This window comes from Emys orbicularis, chromosome 10, assembly GCF_028017835.1.
Source record: "Emys orbicularis isolate rEmyOrb1 chromosome 10, rEmyOrb1.hap1, whole genome shotgun sequence".
Lineage (NCBI taxonomy): Eukaryota > Metazoa > Chordata > Testudines > Emydidae > Emys > Emys orbicularis.
In genome coordinates, this window is record NC_088692.1 from 78,149,712 (window position 1) to 78,162,775 (window position 13,064).

General features: G+C 44.4%; 1 protein-coding gene across 2 annotated transcripts in view; it reads left to right on the forward strand.

Annotated features, from left to right (window-relative positions):
- Positions 1-530: 530 nt before the first annotated feature.
- SV2B (synaptic vesicle glycoprotein 2B) overlaps positions 531-13,064 on the forward strand; it is a 44,363-nt gene continuing 31,829 nt past the window's right edge. For both annotated transcript variants that reach the window (XM_065412160.1, XM_065412161.1), the window contains exon 1: positions 531-1,044. In XM_065412160.1, coding sequence (XP_065268232.1) covers positions 531-1,044 — 514 coding nt within the window. The remainder of the gene's footprint in view (positions 1,045-13,064) is intronic.

Here is a 13,064-nt window from a genome sequence, read left to right on the forward strand (position 1 = left end):
GCCTCCCGTTAGAAGGTGCAATAACAGTCTCTGAATGTTCCATCTCCTTTTTTCACCCTTCAGATAGAAAAGAGTGTGTTAGCAATGTTGTCTATTTCACTCACTGCCTTTCTCCTCTCAATTCAATATTGTCTCATCGCTGTTTCTCTTTCTTTCTCAGGGCATGACCTTCATCAGCACAATGGATCAGAAAAAAGAGCAACCTGCCAAGTCTTCCTAGCTCCTGGTTGTACAAAGTTCCTGATCCCTCACATATCTCCAGTCAACAGTCCCAACTACACCTTCCCTCCTACTGAAAGAAGCAAGTCAACAAAGTCTCTAGCTCAAACCTGAAACGTTACCAAAAACCCTGTAAGAAACTCCCCCCTGAAATTTGACAGCCAGCTCAGTGCACTGTGCATCAGATTCCAGATCCGAGGGAAGTTATGTTTGTGTAGCTAGTCGCAGAGATTGCACAAATAAATAAACACGCAACTATATTCAAGATTATACACACCGCGCTATACTGTGTGTAGAAGTATATACTCAGAATGGATGATCGGTATAGAAACAACGCAAATCTGTATCAAGGGGCTAAGGACATAGCTAGAGAGGTGAACCAGGTGTCAGATGACTACCGGTATCAGGACGGCAACTATGCACCTTCAGATGGCTATTACCATGATGGGACCCAAGAAGAGGATGCCCAGAGCGATGCCACGGAAGGCCATGATGAGGAAGATGAGGTCTACGAAGGAGAGTACCAGGGCATCCCTCACCCAGATGACATTAAGGGCAAACAGAAGAAGAAAGCCCCTGCCATGGCCGATGAGTTTAGAGACAAGGCTGAGCTCATAGCCGAGCGGATGGAGGATGAGGAACAGCTTGCCCACCAGTATGAGAACATCATCGAGGAGTGTGGCCACGGGCGCTTCCAGTGGATGCTCTTCTTTGTTTTAGGCTTGGCACTGATGGCGGATGGGGTGGAGGTGTTTGTGGTTGGCTTTGTTCTGCCCAGTGCTGAGAAGGATATGTGCTTGTCCAGCTCAAACAAAGGGATGCTAGGTAAGTACCACTGAACAGCCTTCCTTCAGACATTATGCAGCCGGGATGGATTCAAACATAGCTTATTCCATAGGGTGGGTTCATTCAGGATCCTCCCCATTTTCCCCATGCTGATTCACTCTCGTGGGGCTGAGGATGGCTAGATGGAGCTGATTCCAGACCCTGTCCATGCCCTTCCATGTGCTGATGAGAACGGGGCTTCTCAAGAGCAATATAATGGAATCATGCCCATCAGCTGCCAAATGTGCTCACAGCTCCTGTACTCACAGCCCAGGACAAACCTGGCACCTCAACTTGAATTACCTCCTCTGCCAGGCAGCCTAGTCTGCAGTTTCCAGAGAGCAGGTTTATTTATACAAAAATATTAGACTTATGTAAAGGACAAACATGCATGGAGACATTCCCAAACCGAGCACCCAGGGAACTAGATTTCAACCCTTTTAGTAGCTCAACTGTAATGAGAAGTTCACAAAACAGGTCTGATGGAGCCTAATGTAGATGAGTCAGTTTAACTGTATATTAAACTGTTAAGTGGGTGAGCAGAACCTATGTCCCAGAGGATCATTTCTGTGTATCTGCCTCCATCCCAGTTCATTTCCATTCACAGGAGGGTGAGCTTCCCTTAGACATATTTTCTTATGTACGGGTGTCTCCTATCTAATCAAATCTAATCTAATGCCCTTCACTGTGGTATCTGAGTGGTGTAGAAATGAGGGGGAAAGAGAAACTTTCTGATCAGGCTTGAAGAGGAATGGATAGATGAGAATGAGGAGAGACCTAGGAAGGAAGACAAGAGACACAGGGCTTCTCTGCAGAGAAGAGCACTCTTGGGCAGGGCTTGCTGCAACATTTTTTGGATGGAAAATTCAGTTTTTGACTAAATGTTATTTTTTGTGGAGAGACACAGAAAGGTTCCTTCAGATAGCAGGATCTGCAGAAACGACGGCTATCACACTGACAGTCGCAGAGCGTTCCGAAGGGTAATGAGGGGACCAGTGCTAGATTAGGGTAGGGAAATGGAAAGAGTTTGATTTAAACACCCTAAAGGACAGTCTAATCACAATGGAATGTCTCTGATTCCTTGCATCTTTCTTTCCTCTCCACTGCGAATACATTCCCAGTGTGATGATAGCCGAAATTCTGCAAAGTCTCAGTGAGCTTTATAGAGTTACCAGCTGGAATCAGCATTAGTATAAATTGGAGGCATTTGTAACAGTTTTGAGTCGTCTCTCTCTCTCTGTCACCTTGGTGCTACTGAACAATGGAGCATCTAGTTGGTGCATTTCCTTTCCATCTGGTGATACAGCTTCAGGTTTTCACAGGTATCCCTTCCTCTGTGCTACCCCTTTTGCCTGCAACTCCATCCCTATCTTTTCTCCTCTTTTAAGTCTCTCCTAAAAACCTCATTTTCCCATGAAGTCTAGTCAATATTAATCAACCCTCAAACTGCATGGTTTGGTAGGAAGTCCAACTTTTGTCCAGTCGGCTCAGTATGAACCTGCATTGTATTGTGCGTCTCTTTGAATTGAAAGCTCCTTGACTAATAGGATTCTGCTTCCTCAGTGGTTGGTATGGTGCAAGTGGACTGAAAGGCCTATCTGAAATAACAACATGCTGATCTATAAGGGCTCGGTTCTGCACTCCTTACTCAGGTAAAATGCCCACCAAAATCAATGGGAATTTCATCTGCGTAAGAAGTACAGGATTTAGCTCTATCTGGTTTAACACTCATAAAACCAGGAAACTTTATGCATCGACTGGCTTTTTATTTTCTCCATCCAGAGGCAGAGGTGGCTGCAGCTCAGTTCTATTCTTGGTGCCTGTGTAGGTCTCTTTTCTTATCATGTACCTTCCCCCCACGCCTCAGTGTTCCCCAGCTGCTGATCTTAGGCCTCCACAGCAATTTGCAAGCTGCCACATTGTCTCCCCTGATGCTGCCCTTCTCACTAATGTTCTTCTCTGTGTCCAGACTCCATGTCTCTTTGCCCAAAGTCCTAATTAGCAGAGAAACTGTGCAGTCATTTCCCTTTGGACACCGGATTCTCAGCTGAAGCTGTTTGCTAATGTGTACTGGGTCAAAAGTAGCCTATGGAGGATTCCTCCTAAATCTGGGGAATGAATTTAATGTCCCACATGAGATCAAAGAGTCAACCTGTAACAATATGCACTTGGTTTCACTCCTGACCTGTCCCCTTGGGCATTAAACAAAGGTTTATTTATTTTAACTGAGGTTGAAGTTGAGTGGAATAGTTTGGATAAAATAACTTTTTCCTGAAAACTCAAATAAGATATAGACTTTCCCAGGCCCCTAGGAATCCAGGCTTGATCTGAATTGGGATGGTTGGGTAGTGTGTGCATCCATAGTGGTGGTGGAGAAATCTCCCGGGCTTGTAGCTTATATCCTGGCCTGTGATCCCAGCCAGTTTACCCCAACTGAAATTAACTTCAAAGCTTGAGTCAGATCCATCCCCCATATGCCACTTTAGCAGTACAAAGGGAACAGACAGCTGCCCTTATAAGGACCTCTCTGGCTGGTGTAACTTAGCTCAGAGCCACCTTTCTCTCTCCAGTCCCACTCCCAAGTCCTGCACTAATTGTACATCAGCTGGACTTGGGGGCTGGGCATTTATTTATTTAGCTAATTAGTCTCCCCCCACGCTCCGAAAGCTTATTCAATTTTCTAGGGCCAAAATGTCAAAAGAGTTCAGGGTCAGATTTTCAGCAGCTCCCATTGGGAGGCTTCTGGCCAGATTTTCAGCATGTTGGGTGGTGAGAACCTTTGAACAACGGGCCCTTTATTTTAAAAATCTGACCCTAGAAATGTCTATCTTGGTGGAGCTCAGTCTAACATGCACCAGAGTCAGAAGCACTAATATGTTTCCCCGCCCCCACAAATATCTTTGAAGCATTACTGGCCCATCCAGAGCTAGAGAGTACCAGAAGTCTCACGAGGAAGCTTGTTCTTCTGTTTTTCCCAACCCAATACTTACCTCACTCAATGTTCACAGAGTGAGCTTTGGATAGGCAAGCAAACTTTTTGCACGTTTATCCAATTACCGCTTATAGACCAGGTCAGGTTCATCTGCCTGCAATTTTTAATGAAGGGGGATGGCATTTTCCTCCTAGTTCCTTCTCACTGGGAGTTCTCTTTAAGGTTAAAAGGGGCCTTTTTAGAACTTGGTTTTGCAGTTTTCCCACACCCCTTTCCTAGTTGTTTGGGGAGTCAGATTTTGGAGCTTGTTTTCAGAACTTGAGGCTGGTGCAGCTCAATGAAGAGCCAGATAGGGGAGGTGCAGAGGAAAGTGGACTACACCAATGGGGTATTTCCCTACTGCTACTGGTTGATGTGGGACAGGAAGAGGTAATCAGATCCAGTACATTTTTTTTTTAAATAAAAAAGGTTTGGCTTATATCGTCTCAACTGTCGGCGGTTTCCCTCCTGCAGCAGGCTTAATGCATGTAGGAGGAGTCGGCTTGGATTCTAGGGCTCTGAGATAAATCGGTGTGAAAAGGAATTGTGCTAAGAATGGCTTAGCAAACACTTAGCCTGCAGAGATGTGCAGGAGTATGAATAATGAATACTCAATGACACAAATACTCTCTGGCTCTGGAGGGTTCTGTGTCCTTGGTGTAGGATTTCTCCTCTTCTCAGCACCCAGGAGGGTATGGGGTGTTAGAGCAGGTACAACTGGAGCTTAGCACCTGAAGAGGAGAACTATAAGGGTAGGTCTACACTTACTTCCGGGTCCGGCGGTAAGCAATCGATCTTCTGGGATCGATTTATCGCGTCTTGTCTAGACGCGATAAATCGATCCCGGATCGATCCCGGAAGTGCCCGCCGTCGACGCCGGTACTCCAGCTCGGCGAGAGGGGTACGCGGCATCGACGGGGGAGCCTGCCTGCCGCGTCTAGACCCGCGGTAAGTTCGAACTAAGGTACTTCGAATTCAGCTACGTTATTAACGTAGCTGAATTTGCGAACCTTAGTTCGAAGTGGGGGGTTAGTGTGGACCAGGCCTAAAGGTGCTATGATGGATACAAAAAAATAAGCTTCCTCAGAACCTTTCCTGGCTCAATTTCTCTGGCCACACACCAACTACTCAAAAAAGGAAGCAGTAGTCAAACCTATTCATGATGCCCAGAGCTTCTGCCACATGCTCATTTCCTTCTGGGTATTCTAATTCTTTGATGTTCTAGGGGTTGTACTCTGGCAAATTAGTCTTGTTAACGCTCAGGGTTCAATGATACTTATAGACTGACTTGTCAGAATAACGGTAGCAATCAAAGAGCTCTTTTGGCTCAATTTGTGCCTAATGTGCAGTGATAATCTGCCAGAGTGTGTCTCTGTGAAATGAGCAGAGGTTTTATTAGTGTGGGCAGGGCTTTCACTCAAATTACCATGGCCCCTGGGTCATTATATACGCATGAGTTACTATCCCTTACCTTTTCTACATACAAATAGAATCAGCACAAGCGTTCATATTTATTCTCTGGTGACTGTTCTAGTCGTATTTTGGATAAGGAAACATGATTAGGTCATTCCAGACAGAGCTAAGGTTGCTTCCAGGCAGCTGCTAATGTTTGCACATATGAAAGTGACTCTCGCTCTCTTGGTCATGGGTGGAGGGGAGTGGGCGAATGGAAAATGAATAGGAGAAATAATCAAACCATTTAAGAAAAGAAGAAAGACAAAGCAAGAGCTAAAAGTGGCGCTGCCTAAATTGGTGAACTTTGGCTTTTGCCGAAAGGATGTTTTGCCTTTAAGTCCCAGTGTTTTGCATAGGCTAGGTCTACACTACCCGCCTGAATCGGCGGGTAGAAATCGATCTCTCGGGGATCGAATTATCGCGTCTCGTCGGGATGCGACAATCGATCCCCAAATCGACGCTCTTACTCCACCAGCGGAGGTGGGAGTAAGCGCCGTCGACGGGGAGCCGCGGAGGTCGATTTTGCCACCGTCCTTACAGCGGGGTAAGTCGGCTCCGATACGTCGAATTCAGCTACGCTATTCGCGTAGCTGAATTTGCGTATCTTAAATCGACCCCCCCCGTAGTGAAGACCTGCCCATAGGTGCTGGAACTGGGGGTGCTGGGGATGCTGCTGCACCTCCTGGCTTGAAGTGGTTTCCATTATATACAGGGTTTACAGTTTGGTTCAATGGCTGTCAGAACCTGCACTATAAAAATTGTTCCAGCACCCCTGGTGTTTTGCATGTTTTTCCCCCTTCAGAAAAAGTGGAAAATTTACCAAAATTACAGTCAGCTTGAGTAAAAACTGCAAACAAACAAATGCCCATAGAGTTTCTTGAAATGTGAGAAATCCATGTGACACCTCTGAGATTTCATAAAACATTTCAATTTTGTGCTGAAAATAAACAGTTCTACTTCAGATGCAAATTAACAGCTGTTTTAACCCGTTATTCCTAATGGTAAAGAACAAGTATTTGGGTTTTCCCTTGATGTGAAATGTTATTTCAAAGATAAGTGCTGGGGAAATTAAAACCCCACCCCCACAGCAGTGAATATTTTAGCACATTGATGGTATTTATTTTTAAAATTTTGTGGGCTGAGAAGTTTGCTAATTTCTCACCAGGTTATTTCCACTTATTCACCAGACATTTCTGCTTTAGCTGAGTCTGATGCTGTAATATATAAAATAATAATAATAATAATAAATAAATTAAATGTATTAAATCCACTGCAACAGACGAGAAAATTCCTGCCTTGTGATTGGCTGAAAACAGGTCTGTGGTGAGTCAGTAAGTTTCTATTCACTTGAGAAGTGAGCAATACTGGCATCTGGAGGAATATCAACCAATCAGATTGTACCTTCAATGCATACATAATGATTGGCGGTACTATGTGCATTCGTTCAGGGCCGGCTCTGGGTTATTTGCTGCCCCAAGCAAAAAAAAAAAAAAGCCGGAGTGCCGCTGCCGAAGCAAAAAAAACCCGACGGAGTACCACCCCACGCGCTCGAATGCCACACCTTGAAAAGGCTTGGGGCGCTGGTGCCTAGAGCCAGCCCTGCATTCATTATTGCTATTACTAGCATCTCAGGGGGTTAATATTATCAGTTATTCACACAGGGCAGTAAGTGTATAAATACTATAAAAGATGCATAATAATATCTTTCACTTACACAGTTAGCACCTTTCCTATGAGGAGCTCAAATAGTTTAAGCTTTGCATATCACCAGTGAAGTAGGCTTATTGTCATCACTTTACAGAAGAGGAAACTGAGACAAGGAGAAACTGAGTGATTTGTACAAGGCTGCAAAAGAGTCCACATCAGTGCTGAGAACAGACTTCAGAGCTTTTAGGTACAAAGCTGCCCTTTCTTTCTACAAATTAATAGTAATAATTTAAATATAATACTATCCTCTGGACTTTTACTCCGATCTCCTCTAATTTTAGAGCCAAAATTAAAAAGTCTGCTGGTAGTTTATGCAGGTAGATAGGAATTCAAGCCTAGCTGTGTGAGTTGGTTTAAAATGGATTATGTAACAATACACTGGCCTTTGCTTTGGTGAATATCAGGGTTTATTATCCCTTTGAAACATATACTGGCCCAGCAGCTTTGTCTCTGTCATTATTTACCTGTTGTTTCAATGAATCCTAATTATCATCTCGAGAGAATTCAGTATCTTCTTACCACTCACATTTTTTCTGGATAAACATATGTAAACCCATGAATGGTTCCCTGAGGGCTAGGGCCCTACCAAATTCACGGTCCATTTTGGTCAATTTCACGGTCATAGGATTTTAAAAATGGTAAATTTCACGATTTCAGCTATATAAATCTGAAATTTCATGGAGTTGTAATTGTAGGGGTCCTGTCCCAAGAAGGAGTTCTGGGGAGATTGCAAGGTTATTGCAGGGGGGGTTGTGGTACTGCTACTCTTACTTCTGCGCTGCAGCTGGTGGTGGTGCTGCCTTCAGAGCTGAGCAGCTGGAGAGTGGCCGCTGCTGGCCGGAAACCCAGCTCTGAAGGCAGCAGGAGCAGAGCAGAAGTAAGGGTAGTATGGTATAGTATGCCGCCCAGCTCTGATGTCAGCACAGAAGTAAGGGTGGCAATACTGTGACCCTCTAAAATAACCTTGTGACCCCCTGCAATTCCCTTTTGGGTCAGGACCCCCAATTTGAGAAACGCTGGTCTCTCCCCATGAAATCTGTATAGTATAGGGTAAAAGCACACGAAAGACCAGATTTCACGGTCCGTGACACATTTTTCATGGCTGTGAATTTGGTAGGGCCCTACTGATGGCCCACCCTCTTCTGTGCCTTGGGCCTACAAAACTAACCATGGCAGCATATGACTTAGGCCGTCACATGATTTATGAACGTATCTCCGTAAGTCCCGACAATGCTGCAAACAACCACATTAGATCACAGATGCTCTTAACCAAGCCAGAAAACTTTGTACTGCTGTGGTTAAGCTTGTTGTGTAGCTGGACACTTAGAACCAGTTTTTTGGTGCCGCTGTTCATGCTTTTGACCCAAATCTGCTGCTCATGAATATTCTGTAACATTTTTCTTAAGATTTTCTGCAACATTTCTGCCTGCAAGTTCATTAGAATCGGCAGGCACGAAAGAGGCACAAACACAGCCAATATTCCAGTCAGTGTTGGCCAATATCTTCTTTGCAGTATTTGCACCTCTGGTGCTCTATCTAGCTGCAAAGGTAGAGCTTGGTGCAGTGTGATTGTCTCCTCATTTGTAAACACAGCAGTAATTTTATCTGACGTGAGCCAAAATGAACAGCTTTTCATTTAATGGCAAAGGATTAATTTGGCTTCCTCTATTGAAGACTTCAGTTTAGCAGAGGGACTAGGTGTGAGGGAGAAGGGGGGGAACCAGATGGTGCTATGAAGTTTAAATTGATGGACAAGACCCGTGGGGGTACTTTGAAAGACACTGAGCGCAAACACCCACCCACTTTCTGTGCTGGCAGCACCCGGTGAAATATTCAGCGCGCATTTTCAATGCCACGTTCGAAGATTCTGTGGGTTCCTAAATCCACTTTTGCTTTGACTTTGCAGAATTTCCAGCAGCCATAGATCACTCACAGCTAGTTTATATATGTGTCCCGCCCCCCCTTTGAATAGGAAAATCCCATTGTTATTATTTTAGGTGTGGTGACTCATTTTTTAACTTGTAGGGTAAGTCATTTTAAATGGTAGGTGAGCTATCTCCACTTCTGTTTATTCAACAAAGCAAATGCTATATGAACCAATGGGAATTTTCTTTCTGTATCATTTGATTGCCATTTGCCAGGGCAGTGAGATCTATAGATAAAGCAGCAACTGTCCTACAAGCAAAAGCACATAGGAAATATCAGGAAGCGAAAAGGCCATCCGACCCAACATACCTGCCTTTTGTTCGGCTATTTTATTCACATCTTCCAGATGTTCAATGTACCCTGCCGCCCCCCACCCCCAATCTTCTGTAAGACCAAATCTACTCCAGGGAATGTTACTCCGTTGCGTGCAATCATTCTGCCTGAGTTCCCCATTTATTCCCAGGTCCTTAGGACCATAGGTAAAATTTTCAAAAGCCCCTACTTGACTGAAGAGCCTACATCCCATTGACTTCCAACGAGACTTAGAAGCCAAAGTCCCATTTTCAAAAGTGATTTTGGCCCTTAGGAACCTAAGGCACTTTGGCAATTTTGAAAATTTTACCTTATGTCTTTTGGTTTCTGAAACTAGGACAGTTTGTCTTTAACAACTTTGTTGGAATATTATAATAATAGTAATAATACATTAATAAGCACTTAGCATAGCATAGTATTGTATCCATCCTTTCTTATTCATAGAGTTTAAGGCCAGAAGGGACCATTGTGATCATCTAGTCTGACCTCCTGCATAACACAGGTGATGGAATTTCAACAGAAGCCAAAAGAATTTCTTAATTTGGAAACTTTGATGATGGCACCTCAAAGTTTTCTTCTTTTTCAATGGGAACAAACCCAATGCCTTTACATTTTCTGCATAGCTACAGCTGGTTGAATTATTCATAACCAAGAGTTTATTCTTTGAATTTCACCTCTTTTTTTTTGGACAAATATTTTCTGAGCAGATTGCATTTTTCTCGCATGTATTCATTATTTTATATTAGTCACAGAATAATGGCTGCAAATAATGATTGTTCTCTAAATTGCTTGACAGCTGTTATATTTAATACCCAACATCTGTGCTTCTTTGGTTAGTTTTGCTTAGGTCACACTGTATACTTCTGTCCCTGGCTGGATGACCATAACTTTTGGAATTAGGTTTCTGGTGTGAACTCTCATGTTTCCAAATTCAAAATTTGTTTCCAATGAATATCCTTTTATATTTTCATAACATTTGCTATTTCATTGGACATTCCTGACAGTAAATTTGTTCCCTAGAATATTCTATGAAGACAAAAACCAGGAAGAACACAGCAGAAGGAATTTAGATTCAAAATCTGATCAAATTATTTTGTCCAGTACTGCTTATTATTTAGATTTCCAATACCTAATACAGGGGTCGGCAACCTTTGGCACGCGGTTCGCCAGGGTAAGCACCCTGGCGGGCCAGGTCGGTTTGTGTACCTGCCGCGTCCGCAGGTTCGGCCGATCGCGGCTCCCACTGGCCGCGGTTTGCCGCTCCAGGCCAATGGGGGCCGCGGGAAGCCGCGCCCAGCACATTCCTCGGCCCGCGCCGTTTCCCACGGCCCCCATTGGCCTGGAGCAGCAAACCTGCGGACGCGGCAGGTAAACAAACTGGCCGGCTCGCCAGGGTACTGACCCTGGCGAGCCACGTGCCAAAGGTTGCCGACCTCTGACCTAATATCATGCTTGTTTCCTTTTGGTGGTAATAGAATTGTTGCTGTGGGACCGTGCTCACAATATTCCAGAAGGGATTTAACACACAATGGTTTTAGAAAGTAACAGTATTACCTCTTTCATATCCCCTGCATCAGTATCTAATTTGCCTTTTTGGCTGCAGTGTATATGCACTGGGTCCATGATTTCAATGATCAGTAATCCCCGAATCCCTTTTGTGCACAGCACTCTGGATGACAGTCCCACTAGGCTATCATTCCGCAGGTTGGTTTCTTCTGCACAGACTAATTAATGACTGTACCTTTGTTGAGGCTGATCCTCATTTGCTCAGTCACCTAAGTAGCTGTGATTCCTTTGGATTCTGGCTGCTCTGATCCTTACTTGCTTTTCCTTCCGTTTTGTATCTTTTACAAAACTGGTGATCTTCTTTCCGTAGCCTCATCCAAATCATGTATCCCTTTCTGTAACTGGCCTCCTGCACAACTCCCCCAGAAGAAAAAACATGGAGCACATTTTGGAAAAGAATAGTAAATGATGAATATCATTCATTATTGTAGGATATCCATCCAGGAAAATTGCTATTAGCAAATTTTCTTTCCTGTACTTGTTCTGGCACTTACTGGTGGCGTGTTTTAGTGCAGTTGCCCAAATGAAGGTTTTATGATGTTGGCTGGGACGTGTGGTCTTCACAAAAGGACCCCCCCACCAACTGTCCATCATAATAAGTCATTCCCTTGATTTCATTTCAGCTGTGGAGTGGGTTCTACTGTAACTGATCACCAGTGCCTCAGAAACCGGTGAAGTGGTTCGCCTCTGATAGTCACTGAAGTGATGGCTGCAGATCTTGATTGTTTGAAGGTTTTAGGGGCTGGCTTGCCCATTGCCACTGCTTTACAAGACTCAGTAAAAAAATGTCTGAAACTAAATAGAAGCCACTTCCACTGAGTTATGTTTTGCAACACTAATCAATAGCTTTAATGCACCTTACATAGAACTCATCTTAACAAATGCTGTATCACAGAGACATAATCTTGAGGCTCACCTTTAGCTTGGGTTCCTGAGCTCAGAATCTGAACTGTTCTTCATCTACAATAGCAGCTTCAGGCTCTTTCTTGGGCTGCTTCTTCATGTGCAGTTGTTGCCCCTTTAACACCCCCCCCATAAAGCTGCCAGTCTGCAGTGACTTTAAACTCAGAGCACTACACTCTCTGCATCAACTGTCTCCCTGACACCAGCAGTGCAATTAATTCAAATCCTATCATTGATTAGAAATAACACTATCGGCCAAATCCTGCTCTGGCCCCAAACCAAGCAAAGATACACCTGTGAACAAATGTTTGCCCTTCTCTCCTTCCTGGAGCTGAGTACCTTCAACTTGGTCGGAGCAACTGCTGTTGCCTAAATTGACATCTGTGCACTTGAGTTCGGAAACCAGGATTTGGCCCCAAGGAGGCCTGACGACAAGTCTCCTCCACTCTTGCCTGCACAGTAGCCTCTCTACTCCCTTAGATGACATCCTGAGGCACTAGGGAGATGAGCCTCAGTTCAGCCCTTGGGGAGCAAAGGATGCCAATAAAGAGCGCATGCAAGATGCAGACATTGTCGCAGACTGACAAGTTTGCACCTGCACCAGCTGTGGTGCACAAACCACCTCAATATCTGCTTCTGCGTCACACAGGCTAATACGGGATCAGCTCCTTTGTTAAATAAAAGAAGGAAATGAGAGCATTGGGGCAAGATACTAGAGTCCTGGTGCTTTTGCAGAACTGTGGATCTCCCTCAATATTATCACTCCTCTAACAAAGCCCTGAAGTCCACCGGGTCTCTTGTTTGCAGAAAGAGAGGAAGCAGCATTTGCTTCAGTCCAAATGGCTGAGTCAGACATTTTATAACCAATGGGGACGTCCATAAAATATCCAGAGTATTGGAGCAGTTGCTTATTCACTCTGAGCTGGGCGGCGGCTGCTGCTGAATAACAAATACCCCCCCCCAGGGCTGGGCACCTGGCTCTCACGCCCTCAGTCGGGATATCCAGTTATAATAATAATAGATCACTGGCTACAAGAAAGGAGTCTTGGAGGTTAGAATGCAGTAACCGCTTCCTGAGCAGATTCATTTTTGTTGTTGTTGTTTTTAAGAAGCTTTGGATGAACAGCTGCCAACCTGGATTTTCTCTGCAGAAAACAATTAACCCTGCCTGATCATTCAT